Consider the following 21,467-nt stretch of genomic DNA (forward strand, 5'->3'; position numbering starts at 1 on the left):
TAACTTTTCGAGCGGTGCTTCAAAAGTTATGACATTTAATATAATATAATATAATATAATATAATATAATATAATATAATATAATATAATATAATATAATATAATATAATATAATATAATATAATATAATATAATATAAAATAATATAATATAATATAATATAATATAATATAATATAATATAATATAATATAATATAATATAATATAATATAATATAATATAATATAATATAATATAATATAATATAATATAATATAATATAATATAATATAATATAATATAATATAATATAATATAATATAATATAATATAATATAATATAATATAATGTAATATAATGTAATATACACTCAAGTTTTTTTTACGCGGTTTTTTTACGCGGATTTTGAAATTTACGCAGTTTTTATTTACGCGGATTTTGAAATTTACGCGGTTTTCATTTACGCGGTTTTTGAAATTTACGCGGTTTTCATTTACGCGGATTTTGAAATTTACGCGGTATCCATCAATGAGGTTCCCTTTATCGCGGATTCTTAAATTTAAGTTGTCTTCATTTACGCGGATTTTGAAATTTACGCGGTTTTCATTTACGCGGATTTTGAAATTTACTCGGTTTTCATTTACGCGGATTTTGAAATTTACGCGGTTTTCATTTACGCGGATTTTGAAATTTACGCGGTTTTCATTTACGCGGCTCGTATCCCCTGCGTAAAAAAAACCTGAGTGTAATATAATATAATATAATATAATATAATATAATATAATATAATATAATATAATATAATATAATATAATATAATATAATATAATATAATATAATATAATATAATATAATATAATATAATATAATATAATATAATATAATATAATATAATATAATATAATATAATATAATATAATATAATATAATATAATATAATATAATATAATATAATATAATATAATATAATATAATATAATATAATATAATATAATATAATATAATATAATATAATATAATATAATATAATTTTTTCTCATATTTTCCCATAGTTCCAATGTTAAAAACTAAAAGCGAAGTGAGCGGGGGTTTAAAATTGTACAAATAATGTGAAAATTGGTATGTGAGTTTACTTTGATATTTGTCACAATATAAAAGGAGGGTCCCTTGAAATTTCAAAATGGAGTTTTTTTTGCAATGCCCTATTCTTCCCTGCTTCTTGCACTTATTGTTGACCAGTGTAAATCCGTCATCATTGTTGCCACAAATTTGGCCACCGTTTGTGGTTCAGGCATTGGTATTGAAAACTCTGTTTTGGGTTGGCGTTTGCCGTACATGCGTTGGCAATCGGTTGAGATGTATTTTCCTCTGCATCTTCCCCGCAAGGTTGTCGCATGATGTGCTGTCTGATTACCAAGCCTGCACATAGGAGTTTGCCCCTCAGGGGTGCATAGCGTAGTTTGGTTGTCAATTTCAGCAATGCAAGATGCCGAAAAATCGGCAATTTGAATTAAACCTGTTTGACAGATTCGCTTTGCTGAAAATTCAGTAAGTCAAATTGACAGCGCAATGATGAAAATTCATCCAAATTTTACTGGCATTCGGCGAAAAAAATTTGGTGTGAATGCAAAAACTTTTGTCACATGACGTCTCAGAACATTTTATTGCACGTTTCGTATCCATGTCTAAAATCAAAAAGTCTGGCAGATGATACATATATACATATCACAAATACACATATGGAATGTTCAATAGTGTATGTGATTTTTCCGTTTGTTTATTCCAAACAATTAGCAAAATGCCGTCGTGTGAACAAAATCTTTGTATGCTATAGGGGAGAATGAATTACAAAAAGGACTTCAGGAGGTACCACAGGCGGAAACGCACCGGAAGAGTTGGCTTCAGTTCAATGGCATCCGAGATCCATCCGGTACACTGTGAAATAATTTACAGAAAATTAAAAAGAAATTGTGCCTGTAAGGGTTAATGCAACGACACGACCTGAAACTTCATGAAAAATTCCGAAGAAAAACTGCCCATGAAACTAACTGCCAGTTACCAGTACATTGCGCGACCCCACGGTAGTGATGAAATATGAATTTCTCACGCAACACTGCCTCAATTTTCTTAATGTTTATTTGCATACCTTAGTAACCAAAGTTTGTAACAGCTAAGAAAGAAAATATTCTTTTTCGATTCGCACAAGAATCAAAGGCAAACTCGAAAAGGGGAAGCTTGTGTTTTTTTTGGCAAAATTTGCTTTTGGTGTAAAAAATGTAAAATGTGAAGTGATAGCTCCAATTATAAATCAAGAAAAATGCCTCGGTATCCTCACAACGCTTTGTTTATCCTATGTTGGAGAACTAGACAACAACGCCAGCAAGCAAGTGATTGAGGATGCCTTTTCTTATTACGGTCCGCTAAGAAACGTTTGTGCTCGTTTCGAAGAGTTTCCCGGCAAGGGCGTTGGTTAATGTTTAACATGCAGAATAAATGCCTTTGTATTACTGTATACGTTCAGCAATTTTAAAGCTGCAAATAGATTTATTTTGAAATTTTAAGCTGATTTCATTCAATTTCTCCATTGAAAGCATAATTTTTTTGAATTCGATGACGTCATCACTGGTTACTTCGGGGTTGTTTACCTTTTTCGTGCTGCCAGCGTAGACAAATCCCTTTATTTGTCAGACCTTTTACTATACGTCATTGGTTTCGTATGACAGCTATAACTGTTGAATGCCGTTCTGTGAATAGCGAATTGTTTACATACAAATAATATTTCGTTCGAAAAAAAGATGGTGGAAGCGTGCTCGTAAAGTGGAAGTTTTTTCGCTGTGAAAATTTGCTGCTATTTCTGACGGATATTGTGTTTTCCTTTAAAAATGTTTGAAAACTGATATGGAAAGTTGTCTGCTGTAGTGAAGAGTGAAATTAACTGTTAAAACTGGCTATCGAAGCCGTTTATTGTGTTTGCAAAATTCATTTCGATCTCCGTCTGGTCGAGGAAATTCAACGATGGACGACAAGCGAGGCGGCAAAAAGAAAGTTAGACGATTCGATTACTGAGGATGATTGTTGTTTGACGTCCTAGTTCAACATATTTTTGCTTATGTGGAACGGAATAAGCAGATCAAAGTGAAACTATAAATTAGAGGACAAGCGAGTGAAAAACGTCCTACGAGTGCAAATTCGTTCAAAGTGATAATATTAAGGAATTATTCCGCGATCGAAAATAAATACCGGCCAGTGGGCTTATCACCTGTTGAATCACTAGCGGCTACGACTGCCCACGAGCGCGAAATAAGTGCGAAATTACAATTTTCGCGGAAGTGTTTTTAGGGAAAACCCATTCACGTAGGGCCGTGCATTAGGTCGAAAAAGTGCGTACAACTCTCGTCGCGAACAAGTCAGACACGAATCATCGGTCGAACGTCCGGATTAAATCGACAGTGCATTGAACCACGCAAAAATTAGGTTCCGAAACCATATCGCGAAGAATCCGGTCGTAAAAGAAGTGCGGTTAACCTTCGTACACACGGAAATTACCGAAAACCTCCCTTCAGCGTCGGTCGTAAAAGAAGGGTCCGGGCGTAAACCGACACTGAAAGAAAAACAAAATTGTGCGCCCGACTCGAACATGGCGGTAACGAGCGCGGAGGCCGCCGAAAGGATCAAACGATTAGTAGAGAGCAGGAAAAGCACCAGCGGCCGTGTCATCAGGCAACAAGCGAAAAAGAAAGGAACAAACAACATCTCGGAACAAGAGGATAGGCAAACTAAAACGCTGATCCTAGAGATGATTGACACGGAGAAGAACTACACAAGCCACCCGACTCTTCTGGGGAAGATTTTGAAAGAGAAAGGATTTGCCAAATTCTCAGAAATTATCAAACTGGGGAAGTTCCGATTCAAAGTCGATACCGAGTTCGAAACAGAACTAAGACGCATAAAGCTGACAGAAGCCAACTTGAGACCGTATGATCCCAAAAACAAAAACAACACCATAATATTCATCAGGGGTGTCCCCACAAACTTCGAGGAAGAGGAAATCTTACAGAACACAGAAGCAGAGCAGCGGATAATGAAGATTCAGCGAATCAAGAGGCGAGGCAGCAACGAAGAACTACAGGACACCATGAACATCAAGATGACCGTCGAAGGAACACAAGTTCCAAAATCCATCAAGATTTTCGGCTGCAACTTCAGACCCGAGCTGTACATCTTCCCAATACGCCAATGCAAAAACTGTTGGAGATTCGGCCATGGAGCCAAGTTCTGCACAGCCCGAGCAAGATGTGCCACCTGTGGAGGTAAGCACCCAACCGGGGATTGCAGCACAGAAGCCAAATGCCCGAACTGCAAGCTCCAACACGAAGCAAAGGACCCAAAGTGCCCGGAGAGACAAAGACACATTCAAATACGAAAAACTATGAGAGAGAGACAAATACCGTTCGTCCAGGCCGAAACACATTTCCCGAAGCTGCAAAATCGCTTCAACCTCCTGGCGGAGATGGGGGACGAAGAAGATAAAGGCTCATTCCCAAGGCTCGGGGCAAACGACCACACAAGACCCCCCAGAGGATACGGATCCCAACGCAGGCAGGCGAACTCAAGATCCAGGGAAACAAGCCGCGAAAAACTGGATCCAAACACACCTGGAGAATCCCGGCCCCGAGACAACCACATGGCACCCAGCACAGCTTGCATGAGATGCCAAGAGAATCCATTCCGAGCAACCGAATTTGAACGGTTCATAGCATGGCTGCGAGAAGAATTCCTCGCAGAAACGAGATCCAAACGCTGGGTAAGCGATCTCAAAAGCCTTCAGCAAAAGATTGCGCTAAGGATACAACAGGTGGAATCGGAATTAGACAGGGATCATCTTTTGGTCGAGATAGGCCAAGATATACAAGCAATAATTGAAGGGCATCCGCTCCCCGAAGAAGAACCTACGAGAACCAACACAGACAGCTACAGTGGCGTGTAAAAAGCTAAAAATCCAGCAGCATAACGTCCAAAGCCTTCGCCCTGTCGAAACACACGAAGAGCTCAACCACTTCCTCAGGGAAAACTCAATAACCGTGGCACTGCTGCAGGAAATTTGGCTGAAAAAGGAAGAACCGTTCAGATTGGCACACTTTAGACTGGTATCCGCCAGACGAAATCAAGGCTACGGGGGAGTAGGCATCCTGGTGCACGAGACTCTAGACTACGAAACGATCCAGTTCGAGAACGTCTTGCCTATTGAAGCGGTAGGGATCAAACTTACAAAAGATTTTTCCCCACTCACTTTGATCTCAGTGTACATCCCGCCGGGACAAAACCTCTGCGGAGAAACAAGAAAGAATTTTCTGGAATTTTTCGAGACGCTCGAAAACACTCAAGGAGAAATCCTCATCGGGGGAGACTTCAATAGTCATCACCAAAGTTGGGACCGTAGTTCGTCGAATTGCCCCAAAGGAAACCTGCTCAATAGTGTCCTGGAATCCTCCAAATTCGTACTACTGAACGATGGCACGCCAACGTGCATGTCCACGGTCAGCAGGAATAACACAGCAATTGACCTCACACTAGCTACAGGAGGCTTGGCATCAAAAACATCCTGGGAAATGATCCCACAGGGATTCGGGAGCAATCGGCTGTCAATCGCAATAGAAATAGGGACCGAGATAACGTTAGTTCCAGGAACAGTGAAACGGGTGAACAAAAACAAAGCAGCGGACCTGATCAATCAGCTAAAACCGCAATATATCCACAACCCAGCGGAAATGCAAACAATCTTCGAAGAGAGCATCAATAAAGCCAGTTTCGTTGTCAAGGAGAAAAAGGGGAATTTCCTCAAGCGCTGGTGGTCAGACGAAATAAACCAGGCCTATCAGTCCAAGCGAGAAATGTTGCGAAACTATAACCGACACAAAACCATGGCAAACCACATTAGGCTGTAAAAAGCAAGAGCAATACTAAAGAGACTCATCAGAAGGGCAAAGCGAGCTTACTGTCAGGAACTCTCCGAGGCCGTCGATGAAAATACCTCCCCAAGGCAGCTATGGAACATCATCAAGGGCCTGGACACAGCGCTTACACAACCAGTAAATAGGAAACCGGAAACAACGCTGGAGGAGGCAGAACAGTTTCTAGCACACTACTACGATGGTAAACTCAGAGCGGTCCGGAAACCAACATCAGAGACCCCCATCGCCTGGAACGGATACGAAATGGCACTACAAGTCGAGGAAATACTAGGCGCACTACAAACAAAGAAGGCTCACTCTGCTCCAGGAGAAGACGGAATGTCCTACGGCATCCTCAAAAAACTTAGACGAGACATGCTGCTAAAGGTATGCGAGATGCTAAACGAAGTCTTTGTTTCCGAAGATATTCCCGACAGATGGAGAACCACCCAGATAAAACCAATCCCCAAAAATAAGGGCGATCCGCTAAGCCCCGGATCTAGCCGGCCCATCGCCCTCATGAATGTCAACCTCAAGCTCATCAACTCGGTGATCAACAGCAGACTGAATGAGATAGCAGAAATAGGAAACCTGCACCCCGCTCTATCGTTCGGCTTCCGAAAACACTGCTCAGCTCAGAGCTGCGTCAACTACGTCATCAACAAAGTAAAAGACGCCCAACTAGAAAAGAAGCATACCATCGCAGTTTTCCTAGATCTCTCGCAGGCCTTCGACTGCGTCAACCTCCAAAAGCTCCTTGATACCCTGAAATCCCTGGAGATTCCAAACAAGCTAATTTCCTGGCTTCATACCTACCTCAACGATCGACGAGTCATCCTCAAGACACATGAAGGAGTCGCCTACAGAGAGATCAGCGAAGGTCTTTCCCAAGGATGCCCACTATCCCCAATACTCTTCAATTTCTACACCTCTAATCTGCATCAGATCATTCTCGATGGATGCGAACTCGTCCAGTTTGCTGACAACTTTGCCGTGGTGGTGATTGGTACTAGCCTGGAAGAAGCAACTGAAAAAGCCAACAACTACCTGATCCATCTCCAAGCAGGTCTCGAGAAGCTAGAACTAAGAATTAACGTTTCCAAAAGTGCAGCAGTGGCCTTCACGAGAAAAGACACCAGTGGAGTGAAAATCAAAATAGGTCAGGAAAGCGTAGACCTCAACAACACCCATCGCTACTTGGGATTCACAGTCGACCGAACCTGTACGCACAGAAAGCACATCGAAGACATCCGGGACAAAGCTGCAGCGAAACTAAATATAATCAAAATGCTCGGGAAGCGAAGCAGCTGCGCCAACCCTAACACGCTCGTCAAGGTCGGAAACGCCATCATTCGCAGCCGCCTAGAGTACGGTGCTCAAATCTACGGGAACGCGGCAAAAACGAACCTACAGAAACTCCAAACCGTACACAACTCGTACATACGCAGTGCGGTACCTAAAAACTACTCCAATCCACGTGATGCATGCGGAAACCGGACAGATGCCGCTGCACATCAGAAGAGAGCAACTGACCCTGAAAGAGCTACTGGAAAGCACGTACCATAGCAACCAGTTATATCCGTTCATAGACAGAGCAACGAGAAACGATTCGAGAAATGATTCCTACTGGTCAGAAACCGCCGCCAAATTCAACTTCATTGTGCATCAACTGAACCCAAACGACAGGACAATGCCCTACTTCAACAGAAGAAAATTTTCCGATTTCAGAACTGACAAGTACATCAAAGAGCACATGCTTGAACCCCAGAACAAAAAGGAAGACTACAGCAAACAATCCTGACAACAAAAATTTTTGGAAATGAAGGACCTGCACTACCGCGACTTCCACCACATTTACACAGACGCATCTAAAACAGCAGCAGGCTTGGCACTTGCAGTCTTTGACCACACAGACCAACAAGTCCTCACCTAGAAAATCAACCCCAACTACACCATCACGAATGCCGAGCTTTTGGCGATCCTCTCCGCAATCCAACTCATAAAGGAAAAACAATACAGGAAAGCAGTGATTTTCACGGACTCGAAAGGAGCTTGCCAGATTATCAGCAACAAGAAAAAGCAGGGCGACAACTTCTTGGCGTGCAAAATTCCTAAATCCCTAAAGGAAGACGCAAACCGCAGCATCAAAATACAAAGGGGCCCGAGTCACCAAGGTATCCCTGGAAACGAAAGGGCCGACGAAGAGGCTGTACGAGCCACCCACGGACCTCAAACAACTTTCAACTCCCTAACGCTTTCTGATGCCATAATGCTTGGGAAAGCTGAAACCTGGGACGACTGGACAACGGAGTACAGACAAACGTCGGAAGAAAAAGGTATATGGCATCGGGAATTCATGCAAACGCCAGGCGAAAAAATTTGGTTTCACGATCTAAACCTTAGCACAGAGGAAAAAATAATCATCGGCCGCATCCGCACAGGCCACACCAACACTAAGGACAGATGGCACCAGTGGGGATGGGAAACAAACGACAATTGTGACCTATATGACGAAAAAGAAGATCTGCAACACCTACTCTACTACTGTACCAAATACAATAACGAGAGGTCTGAACACCCCGTACTGGAATACTGCAAACCACTAACGAAAATCCTAAAAGAAAACAACGAGGCGGAATTGAAACAAATTGTAGCATTCATCAAAAAAACCAAAATTGGAATATAACGTCGAAACGACCACGTAACATCCAGCAATCCAAACCCACGAACAAGACAACCCCGGTGGCGAGATGGACCGTGAGCGGTCTTAGCCGTCCGCAAGTGACACAACAAAGCAGAGATGCCAGATTTGCAGACAAGTCTGCAAATTCGCAGACTTAATTTAAGCTGCAGATTTTTTCGATGACGCAGATATTTGCAGATTTTTTAGTTTGGTTGCAGATATTTGCAGATTATTTAGTTTGGTTGCAGATATTTGCAGATTATTTAGTTTGGTTGCAGATATTTGCAGATTTTTGAATATAAAGGCTTTTGGTTACACTAGCTTTCCTGACATTTTTTGTTCTTCCCAGACTTTTAAAATTATTATTGCAGACATTTGAAAAAAGTACCTGGCATCTCTGCAACAAAGAAAAAAAAATATTTCGTGTATCACAGCGAAGTACCTATTATTTTTCAACAAAATAAAGAGATTTCGATCGTGAACCGACAAATGGGCGAAACTAACAAATGTACACAAACAAAGATTTGATTAATATCTGAAAGAGGAGTAAAAATACTTTATAAAAAATATAAAAACTCATTTATAAATATTTCACACTTCATGAAAATCAATAAAAAACAAAACGGCGGATCCGACTTTCAACTGTAAACAAAAAGCCAGGCGGGTTACGCCTCTGCATTTCTAAGGTAGTGTATACAGGCCAAATTGACAGCATCATTGTTTACAAGGTCCGTAAACAGAATCGCCCTAAACAAAAACCAAGTGCTTGTTACGCCCAGGGGGAATAACAAATTTTCCCCTCCAGCGAGCACGGCGAAAGCCACATTTGATTTTTGTTTTTTGGCGACACTGCAGGGCGAAATTGAGAGTCGTCAAAACAAGAGGGCGACTCAAAAATGGCCTAATCAACATTTTATAACAACACTCGGCGAAATAATCTGTTTTCAATTTTATCAACGAAAACGTTATTATATAAAACATTTTAGTTATGCTTCCGAAAACTAGTATTGTTTCAAAGTGTTTCAATACATTTGAAGGCGCAGTATGCAAACACTGTTAAAATACGATTTGATTTTCTGAACCGAATTTTCAAAGCTATTTTTCTCGATTCGATATCATTGCGACTTCGGCCTTTTGGTCGATTCATGATCGATTTATCAGTGCAATAGGTAATATGATGGTGGCGGAATAACGAGATATGAGGCGGTAATTGACCGCTCGTATTTATCGTTTTGCTAAGCGCCGTGCCGTCCTGTTTAGATTCACTATGTGAATGAAGAAAAATAGCAGATATTTTAAGAAGGTAATTCTATTTTAAGCAAAAGCTGGTTTTAGTTGAAAGTTTGGAATAAATATGTTAATATTTATCAAGAAAATAATCAGATCTTATCATTGCACAACCTTTTACCTAATTGATATTTCCAACCAAAGGTGTGGGTTACCATAAGCTCAACTGATATAAGAGGCACATTACGCTAAATGCCCAGCGGTGAGAATATAAAGTTGAAAAAAAATGCCTTGAGCTTAGCATTGTTTGGATGTATTAAGGATTCATCATTGCAGAGGTCGCGTCTTCAAAATAAATATTATTGAGCCATATTAATTAATTGAGGTTTAATTCATATATGCACATTGATTGGCGTTTTTATTTCACATATTTTTTTTGACAAAATTAACCATTGTGTTGATTATTACAAATTATGTTAGCACGAACAAAGTTTAAATAAAAAGCTCGACTCTTACCAGCAACAGAAAATAAATAAATTTTCATACCATTCCCACTTAGTAATATCTAGCTAAAAGAATGTCACTAAAAAGTAAAAAAGTGCTTTTTATGAAACACACCAGTGAGCATGTGAAATCACAAAATTAAGCAAAACTAACAAATTTTAACCAAGCGCGCGCAACGCGCCTTTTAAACATCTGACCGACTGAACCCTCAGAAAATTAAGCTTATGTATTTAGTGCAAGATCGTATGTAGTGCATTCACCGAAAGTCTAGGAACTCTAATGGTTGTATTGGAGTAAGAAAAATTGAAATTAGTTGGCCGACGGCTTAGATGACTAAATGCTGCTAGCCGTCAGCCAACTAATTAACAAAAAATATTTTCTGTACTGACTTTCTGTACTGTATTATTGATTATTGTTAAACCAGTATTTTTAAAAACATATATTTTTCTAAATGTGAAGAATGTTTCGAACATATATTGTATTTTTATTGTACAGTTATACTATCGTGATTCGCATGACAGTTCTATTTGTTAAGGGTTTGCTATGCAGGTGGGACTGTTGAGCGTATCACGACAGTATAGCACATTGAATATACTCACTTTTGCAACTTCCAGATGTCTTTGGAGACATTCGTGATCTGATTGCCGCCCAGGTACAGGTATTTGAGCGATTTTAGTTCTGTCACCTGCTCAGGAAAGTGTGTGAAACGATTCCCGCTCAAGTTCAGTTCCTTCAGACCGCCACCATTCAGTGAAAGAAGCGTTTTTGGGAGTGATTTGTTACTAAGCAGATTATTCTTCACGATCAATGTCGTCAGCTGGCATTGTTGTGTTATCAACTCTGGTATCTGTTCCAAGCTATTGTTACTAAGGTCCAACACCCGCAAGTTGCCGAACTCAGTTATGGATGTCGGAACGGTGGACAAGTTGTTATGATTCAGTAGTACCGTTTCGATATCTTCGGCTAACTTTTTCGTTTTGCACATGCGCAGGAGATCTTCGTTCAAATGGCGCTTGTTGGCATGACCAAAGTCAGCAGTTTTCTGCTCTCGCGAATCACTATCGCAACTGTCGCTTGTGTATACCACATCCATTTTTGTGCTTTTTATTAGTACAAAAAATCACTACACTAAACGAATTAAAACTTGCTTCTTCTGGTCGAAAACTACAAGACCACGCTTTGCTCAAAATCTCGAGTTACACTTCACATCACAGCCCGTGTCTAGTTGACCACCACCACACAGTCCCGCTAAGTAGTCAGACCACTACGTTTCACATCCGACTGTATGTGCTCTTCAACGCTGTACACTCTTTGTCAGGCACTGCCTAACTGATAACAAATGAGAAGAACATTTGATTTGTCCCACAGCTTTATATGTTCACATCGATAATCAACAGTCTAGTGTGTTGGTATATATTATCACAATTGAGTCATGGGAGTGTTCGTCTGTTGCCGGCTGGCACGTTTCTGCCGAGTGATACTGAACCACGCCGCGGGTTAACACCAACCGTACCACTGTGAATGTGTTTCAGAGCGAGGTATCCTTTGATCAAGTGGAAGAGTAGCTGTAGCATACAATTATACGAGAAAAATAGCAGTTCACCGGCGGCAGATCTGTCTATTACTGACTACGGCTGAGCTTACACTGACGTGTAGCGTTCGAGCAACTGAAAAAAATTGAAAAATAAAAGCAGGTTGAATAGTGTTATGGGGTTTTCGATTGATTGACACCGGTGTAGTGGAGTGCACTGAAACTGCACCGTTTTTGCACTTTCTAGCAGAAGTGCAGAAAACTGGGTATGTTCCATTGACATTTCTGCTAGAAAGTGCAAAACCAGTGCAATCCACTACACCGGTGTCAATCAATCGAAAATCCCATTAGTGTATGAGCACAGTTAAACTGATAACGAAGTCACAGGGGTTTCGTATGCCGTTTTTGATCGATCAAAAATCTGCTAGATTCCCACTGCGTCACTCCATTCTCTAGAACAGAACATTGCACAAAGAAGAGACGGACTGTATGGATCTAATTGGGTTTCGTGTTGGAAACAAAAATACTAAAACATTTGTAAGCTGCGATGTGATGAGTATTTGCGTACATGCGCGAATTGACTATTTGCTATAAGGTTAAGTGGGATGTCGTAGCGTTTGTACTGTTACAGCTTTATTCAATTGAGTTGTTTGAATTCTGACCAGTCGACAGTGATGAACCGTTTTTAGCAGGTGACGAAGTGGGGAGGTTGGCAAAATCGATACATATTTATTCTTCCTTTTTAATAAACCGAGTGTTAAAATATTTTTCTTCAGTTCTTAGACATATTCTCATTGTAATATTACAGCTTTGTTCAATTGAGTTGTTTGTTATCTGAGCAGCCGACCAAATAAAATATTATGTGGAAGACCTTATTAACATCAATGTTTGTTTGTTGTAAATTTAACTGTATTCGCTATGCCCGCCCCCACAATATCTAGTGAATATGACTCCTATGTTTGGAAATAAAGTCAAAAGTGATATCCATTATTACACCAAAATGATTATTGAGCATTTTTCAAAAGATTTACTATGAACAAAAATAATGTTGCCAAAAACGGAACTTTTTTGTTGCCAAAAATGGAGCATGCCAAAAACGGAACGTGCCAAAAACGGAATCTTACTGTACTTTAGTTTAAAATTAAAAAGTTGCATATTTGGCAACAGTGCCGTTAAAAACTAGTATTTTTTCTGGATTCCTTGAACAAATCCTTCAAAAATCATCTCGCTGATTGATTTTACCAGAGATACAATCACAAGAAAAACAATTTTTTAAACAATTCGTTAAAATTAAAGTGTTCCCATGGACCTAAGGGTGGATCAAACGACACAATAATTTAGGTTATATTGGCTCTGGATGAACAATTTCTTCAAAACTGGTTCCAATCTGTAAAGTTTTAGATTTTAAGGTCACTGTGTGGAATAACCCGTATATAAGCTATTTTTGGATATTTAATACTTTTGAAGAATATTACAACGTAAAGCAGAACCTCATCTAATAAAATAATTTTGGCGTTCGATCCTCCTAGAAGTAATTATAAAAAATACTCTTCAAACAAATTCAGTTCGAGATTTAATGTCTTTACCAAAGTTTTCGAAAATGCTATTTCAAACAACTTTATTGAATGAAGTGGGCATAGTGTATTTGGTCAGTTGATTGCCTTGTACGCAGCTCACCTGGGTTCGATTCCCAACCCCCGTATATCAGGCTAGAGATTTTTCTTACCGGAAAAAGACCCTAAGGACCCTAATGTTAAAGCCTCTATAATCAAAATGAAAAAAAAATTGTTGAAGACATGCCACAACTAATGTTTTGATGAATACTTCCATGTATTCGGAATATCGAAATATATTAGACTATATGTGAAAGAAAATCTTTAAAAGAAGTTATTCTGATATGTACAGTAATAAAATTTCATCTGCTGTGTATAAACAATATAACTCATATTCTATTCAAGGTAGTCTCTGAAGCTTACAATAAAAAAAATGAAAAGATGATGAATTCCTAAAGCTAGTAGCTTTAGGAAAATTTCTTAAATACAGTCGTGATTCGCTGGTTGGGCCACAGCCTTGTCCAACTAACGAATTTGATTCGCTAGTTGGACCGACTGACAAATGTCAAAAACTCTCCAAAGGAGATGTTGGCAGTGTAAATGCATCAGTTCACATCTCTAAATATTGTCAGATTGATTGTCAATTTTGAAACGATATTGACGTTGAATTTGAAACGAGATTTTGACGTTCAACTGCTTTTTAGTTGGACAATGGTCCAACTAGCGGAGGTCCAACTAAAAAACGGTCCAGTTAAAAAGTGTCCAACCAGCGAATCACGACTGTATCAATATTTTCAATAAAGTGACATTATCAACAACTTTGCTGAAGACACCACGTCTTCAGCAGAGTTTAAAAACCAAAACTACTTTGGAAGAGTTGATTCGACATAATTACTTTAAGGTGATTTAATCACCAAAATTATTACTTCTAAAGATGCGCTTTTTAATGTTGGAAAGCTTTTTCGAAGTTGTGAAAATCCCAAATTTGATGCTTACGAGATTATGTGATCTTGACCGTTAGAAAAGTTTTCGAACATATATTCCACTTGAAAAGTGCTCTTTATATTTTCATACTTTGACTTAATTGACATTATAGAAGAAATCATTAAAGGCATCTGTTAGACTAATTTTGTTTCTAAACGTTCAATAATTTATCAAATTTACATGAAATTCAAGCATTTTCGAAAAATCAACGATTTTTATTAAATCACCGATCTTGGTATCATTTCTATTGCTGCAGCGTATTTTCCTTTTCACTGCATGGGCGAACAAACTAATTTCTTGAAAGGAGACAAAATTTACAAGAAATCGGTCGAAATTCATCATAATTGGTGATTAGGGTTGCCACCCCTCCGGGTTTGACCCGGAGACTTCGGTTTTCGGGAGCGATCTCCGGGTTTTACATCAATTTCTCCGGGTTTGGTGGGAAGAAGCATAGGTTCATTTTTTTGGAATTAATTGATTCTTTACAAAATATTTAAAAAGTCTAAATAAACTATTGCTCTAGTTCAGATTTATTTTCCCCTACTAACCCTTCGTTTCAAGGTGGCGAAGAGTTCACCAAATATTGCTAATTTCTTTCACAAAGCAATGAAAATGAAAAACAAATAAAATTTACTACAAATTAACCTTCCGGAAGTCGCGCTAGTGCACTGAGTGCACGCTGCTCTGAAAATCTAGCGAAATCGTCTTAGGGGACCAGCGGCTGCTCGTTCGGTAAGCCATATGCGAAATTAAAATTTGTTGGTGACGAATAACCGACACCACATAGTGTGATGTCGCAGCTCTGTCTCCTTTACTCTCCTTCTTCTGTTAGTTGTGGAGAGCAATGCCCGTTCGACCTCCACAGTGAGAGTAGCTGGTGCTTTTGTATTCTTGGCACTTAGTCAGGTAAGTGAAATACTACACCACATTAAACCGATAAAATCGTCCTCAAGCGTGAAAAATTTACAGTTTTACTTTAACGTGCTAATAAAAAGCGATTAAAGTGCTCTAAAATTCCTAGCAATCGCTTTGATTCCAATTTCTGTCTCGTTCCACTCAAAATCCACCACCCCCCAGATGAGTGAAAATCTCCGGGTTAAAGCCTCTCCAGAGGTGGCAACCCTATTGGTGATTTTGACGCTAAATACCGAATAATGCTCAAAGCAATTCCAACGGTAAACTACTTTTTAATGATTGTTCCCGAATAAATCTATTTGCTATTCCTCTGTAAGAAATCCATCAACAATTGATTTTGGTTTTGACAGATCAAAGTCACATTTGTAGTGAATTTTTTACAGTAAATTTTTCACTTTCTCTTTTCTGTTTCCAATCCTATTAGCTCAATGCTTAATTATCACAAGGCGAATTGGGAAAGGTACAAAATTTACATTGAGAATAATTTTAATCGTGATCATGATTTACAAAATAAAGCTGACATTGATACTTCATTACAAAATTTAAGTGATTCTATATTGCCCATAAAAGCATAAGAGTCCCATAATCAAAAACAACAAGCCGAAAAAACACTGTTCAAGATTTGCATTTTCTAAACAAACCTGGTCAGCTTATTTGTGCATTGTGATTCAGTGGTGATAGAGAATATAATCCAACAGATAATTCATTTTCGACAAAAATCCATATGGGACTCTTATGCTTTTATGGGCAGTATAGTCGATGCTAGAAGTTTATTAGTACCAACAACACAGATAAAATTTAATACTCCTACTATTGACGACGATCTTCAACTTCTGATTCGCTTGAAGGATGTTCGAAGACGTCAATATCAGCGTTCTCGTGATCCTGCTATCACTGAGAACTGACATGCAAGTAAAGTTTTCAATGTATGTAAGGAATAAAACTGTCGTTTTGAAATGTCACCGGCAAGTAGCAATTGGCCAAATGCCGGCACTGCGATCGGCCAGCAAGCGCTATACGGGCATTGCATGACCCCCCTAATCTTACGAAAATTATATTACCCCCTTGTGTATATGTATAGCTATAAATTCTGCTTAGTTTAATTTAAAAAAATCAATATGTAGGGGAGTTTAAAGTAATTTGAAATGTAAAACAAATCCAAGATTGGCACTTTTAAGCTAACGCAAACCTGCCTTATCCAGCGATGCCAGATTTACAGACATGTCTGTATTTTTCAGACTTTTGATGTCTCCTACAGACGTAATCAGAGATCTACAGACTTTTAAAAGGGTAATAGTGTTTAGTAAAATTGCACTAGAAGAATTGTTTGCGAATACAAGTGATTCCTTCACAATAGAACTCTGTTTTCAATCTATTTTTAAAGTAAATTTTAGTGTAACTAGGATTTACACAACCATCTACAAACTTTTACAGACATTTTAGTTATTCTCAACCCTCCCGCAACTTGACGTTTAGCCTAAGTTGCTTGAAACCACCGTGTTTCGAACGATGTCGCCATCATAGAACGCCGTTCACTAATTGTGATACTGTAAATTTCTATGCGAGAAAATATTTCCGTGACGTCTTTTACGAACTTGTTTTCTTTATTTACATTCGGAAGAGGTAATCAAGATGATCATTTCAAAACAGCGTAATAATTTAATATAAATACAAACAAGTTAATTCGTAATTTTGGAGTTTCATAAAAGAATTACAAATTGTACCGAATGTAAAATGCATGATTTGATTTGAGTACGTTTCTAGTGTGAGTTTTTTCTTCTCCCGTCGCCCTTGAAACATCTTTCGCATATGACAATTTTCGAAAGTTTGTCGTTAATCCTTAAATACATTTAGTTTTGTGATTATTATTTTTCACGCATTTAACCCCGCCTTGACTTCGATTGTTTATTTCTGACAGCATAGCATCTAACTGATAGGCGCTGCGACATTTACGGTGCAAAGGTTTCCACGAAATTCAGAAGTGATGGCAGCTCATTTTTATCGTTGAGGGAGAAAAACAGTCCAGTACCATTGTGTGTGTTGTTTACATTACAATACAAATATTACTACCTAATACCTTAAGACTAAATGATGGTGCTCACTAACTAGTATAAGCGCCGCTGGTTTGTATGCTGATGATTCCAAAAAATCATGAATCATTTAAAAATAATGCATCGGAGTAAAGATGCATTATTTTTAAAACAAAACAACACTAAACCCCCAAAAAGTCTTCAAAAATGAATTATCCACAATAAAAAAATGTGAGCAAGAAAATTTTCGCTGTGAACAAGTTTACGCTTTTTTTAGAAATTGCTCTTGAATAAAGTTTGAACCGCCATTTTAGACCCACAGACCCAAAAAAAGTGGTTTCAACGATTTGTATAGGAGCTGTCAAGTTGTTCCCCCTCTGGTTATTCTTCTACAGATATTTCAAAAAAACATGTGGCATCGCTGGCCTTATCAAATAAACAATAGAATAAAAAACGGGCGTTGCATGCAAACTTGGATACAGTGGTGATTCATGCATGTGAACCTGTATGCGATGGTGATTTTCAATGTATTTTCATTTAAATGTTTACACAGATTTTTCAGGATAGTTTATTCTGTCTTATATGTCTGTTCTCTGCGCTGCTATGAAATGTTTCTATCAATATCTACAAAAAGAAATTAGGCATAGAATCACACTCTCAAGAAATGAAAATTTCGCGGAAGATGTTGAACAAATCAATCCATAATCTGAATCTTTCTGGAAACTTACTAAGGTTCTTAAGAAACCACAGAAACAAATTCCAGATTTAAAAGAAGGTGACGTCATACTTCTTACAAACGAGGAACAAGCTTGAAAATTTACTCAACAGTTTGAGCGCGCCCATAATTTTAATCTCAACGTTGTGAGTCCTATTGAAAACGAAGTCTTTCAAAAATATGAGAATGTTTCAAATCAAGTGTCGTCTCTAGACGAGATTGTTGAAACAAACAATGATGAGATGATGAAATCTATCATGAAAAAGTTAAAAAATATGAAAGCTCCAGCTTATGATGTAATTTTTAACATTCTTTCTGAAATCACCTTGATATACATGGTAAAATCACTGTGGTAAAATATTCAACAAATGTTTTGAATTAGCATACTGAAAGATGGAAAAATTGCAAGGTTTTTCCTATTCTGAAGTCAAATGACAATCCAGCAGAAGCATCTAGCTATCGACCAATTAGTTTTCTTTTTTTCTATTAGTAAATTATTTGGAAAAATCATTCTAACTAAAATAATGTCACATATCAATGAGAATATTTATTTTTCTTTCTGAGCAGTTGTTAGAGTAGCGCACGTGCTACAGGAAAATATCTCAGAGAGCCGTTTCACTGAAGTTGCTATTCTAGAAAAAAATAGGTTTTTAATTTTCTAATTTACTTAATAAAGATAATTAACAATTATCTTACCAATCGTACTTTACATGCATCTTATAAGAATTGCAAATCTAATATCCTATCCGTTCAAGCAGGCGTCCCTTAAAGGTCAAGCGTAGTCATAATCCTATTATAATATTTTTACCTCAGACAGGCTATAAAAATCACTTTCCTGTGATGCATCTCTGCCTTAGGTATTATATTCACGATAAAAAGCTTCTTTTAAGGATCATATTGAAGGAATCCAAGCAAAATGCACAGGATAATATATAAAATGTTTATACCCTCTTATAAATGGGAATTCTAGGCGCTGCCTATAGAACAACCTATTAATTTATATATAAACTAATATTTAGACCGGCAATGCTATATGCAGTGCCAATTTGGGCAAGTTATTGCGCTACTAGGAAGAAAACGCTTCAAAGGATTCAGAACGAAATTCTGAAAATGATTTTGAAGCGTCCTCCCTGGTTTAGCACACACGAGTTGCACATACTCACAAACATAAAAACATTAGAAATAATCACGAACAGTATTATAAGCAATTTCCGACAAAAATTGTTGCAATCACCAATTGCAACGATTGGCTCTCTTTGAGTTAGTTTATAAGATTTGTTTAGCTCCTTAGGCACATGGCAAGTAGGCTTAGAAGGTGCTGCTGCAAAAAATCACTTAACTGTGAAAGCAGTCTTAATAATTAATAATAATAAACCGAATCTATAGAGAAACAACTCGATGAAGTCTTATCTCGAGATTAGCTTTCAAATTCGTTGTATGAGTAAATGATTTTATTTCTAGCGTGCGTTAATTTTACTACTACATTAGATAAATGTGTTAAAATCATACAAATTGTACTAATCTAAACTATGCGACTATTACAAAAATATGAACCACCGACATACACTTACTGCTCAATTTATGCGTTTCCTGAATAGAAGTAAACAACAGTAATTATTTTGTATAACTTCTCCGAGGTGCATAGTAGGTTGGCAAAAACTAATATCACAAAGTCTTAAAATTTGTCAAATACAAGAACTTTCGTTTATTGCGCATAGCTTTGCGTCATAAACCAGTACGGATCTTCCCCTTCAGCTTCACAAATCACCTGTTTCAGCGACTTCCCCTTCTGAGTAACGTACTCCTGATACCATCGGTTGATTTTGGTCGCTTGCCGTTCCTCGAAGTAGGTAATCGCGTCATTTACAAAAATATCGTTCTCAAGCACAACATCCTGCGCTGACAATGCCTGCCTAGCCAGCCGGTCCGCTATTTCGTTGCCCTCAATCTGCACATGGCTTGGTATCCACTGTATGGTCGTGTTTGAATATTTGGCCTTTGTAAGAATATCATTCGCAACCGTGTTTCTGGTGCGAGTATTTCTGCTCTTTTTGAGAAAAACGCATGCCGCCTGACTGTCCGTTAGCAAGACCGCGTTATGAATTCCACACTCCTCGATATGCTGCATAGCCACTTTGATTGCTAGTGTTTCGGCTGTCATAATACTGGTGTCCAGCTTTAGCTGCATCATAATTTGAGTTCCGTTGGTCTCATCATACACTCCAATCCCACAACGACCACCAACAGATTTGGAAGCATCGGTGAAAATGCGGGGTTTACCGCGGTATTCGTTGTCCAAGAGACATTCTACTAGACTATTAAGTAGCTCAGGTTCGACGCTACTCCTACTGATAGTTAAGTTATCCAGGGCTGGGTGGACCTGTACCTCAGTAAACAGATCCTTAACACGAATATGTTTTGCAATCGCCTCGAATATAAAACGATTCTCGAGAAACATTCGTTGTACTAAGGACAACTTTTCAAGGTCAATCTTAAAATGAAAGTTCGCTAGTTCATGCAGTTGATTGTAAACATAGTTATTGCGTCGACAGTGATGTGCAATTTCACGGGCAGCAATTATCTCTCGGAGGATACTAAGCTGCTCTTGGCGAGTCTCCTCTTCCTTCTGCTGCCGACGTATTGTTAAAGTGGAACCAGCGGAACTAATGGTGTTGTGAAGTACCCATGGCTGTCTGCACATATAACAATAGTCGTTCCAACGTTGGAAAAGTTTTTTGCAAAATAAACTCAAGGCTTCTGTAGCAGAAAGCATTGTGGAGCTGTTATCTTAAAATGTATTTCAATTTACATAACAATACTTTTCGTGTTTTTAAATGTTCTAGTACATGTTGAATCTTAAGCTGAATGTGCTTACTTGTTTCCTATATAATTTAGACATCGCAATAGAAAAGATTCAATTTTCACCAACCAATACAAATTTGCTATACACACATCATTCTCAGAAAACACTATCACAGTTTGATAAACTAATCGGAATAATTCACTGCTGCAACTTCCTCGGAGAATATTAAAATTTTTAATTTTATGCACTTTTAAGGATTCAATGCCAGCTAGACGAACGAGCAAAACCAGACACTAAACCCGATTGAAGGTTTGTAAACAAATGCAGCCCCGAAAGAACGATACTCTAACGCGTTGGCTAGAAAGGGAAAGAAAGAAATGTTTCCCAAAGAGAATAGTGAAAGAGACGCAGAGTGAAAATCAGTCAAAACGGCAACACTCCCTTTACGATGATTTCAACACTAGAATTTGGCAACCGTTTCCAAAGGCAGCACTTTAAATGACTCCTATTATATTTTGAAAACAAACCTTTTGTCGATCGTTGGATTTGTTTATCAAACGATGTGCATTTCGAAACAAAGAGATGAAATA

General features: G+C 38.3%; 1 protein-coding gene across 2 annotated transcripts in view; it reads right to left on the minus strand.

The window, feature by feature from the left end:
- LOC131684833 (leucine-rich repeat-containing protein 58) overlaps window positions 1-21,166 on the minus strand; it is a 34,967-nt gene extending 13,801 nt beyond the window's left edge. The window contains exons 1-2 of one of the 2 annotated variants that reach the window (XM_058968037.1): window positions 20,950-21,166; window positions 10,946-12,013 (exon numbers count right to left, since the gene is read on the minus strand). In XM_058968037.1, coding sequence (XP_058824020.1) covers window positions 10,946-11,439 — 494 coding nt within the window. In that variant the 5' untranslated portion in view covers window positions 11,440-12,013; window positions 20,950-21,166. Of the gene's footprint in view, window positions 1-10,945; window positions 12,014-19,645 lie in introns of both variants that reach the window. The other variant, XM_058968036.1, reaches the window with a different exon arrangement.
- Window positions 21,167-21,467: the final 301 nt, after the last annotated feature.

The sequence above is a fragment of the Topomyia yanbarensis genome, chromosome 2 (assembly GCF_030247195.1).
Source record: "Topomyia yanbarensis strain Yona2022 chromosome 2, ASM3024719v1, whole genome shotgun sequence".
Taxonomy (NCBI): domain Eukaryota; kingdom Metazoa; phylum Arthropoda; class Insecta; order Diptera; family Culicidae; genus Topomyia; species Topomyia yanbarensis.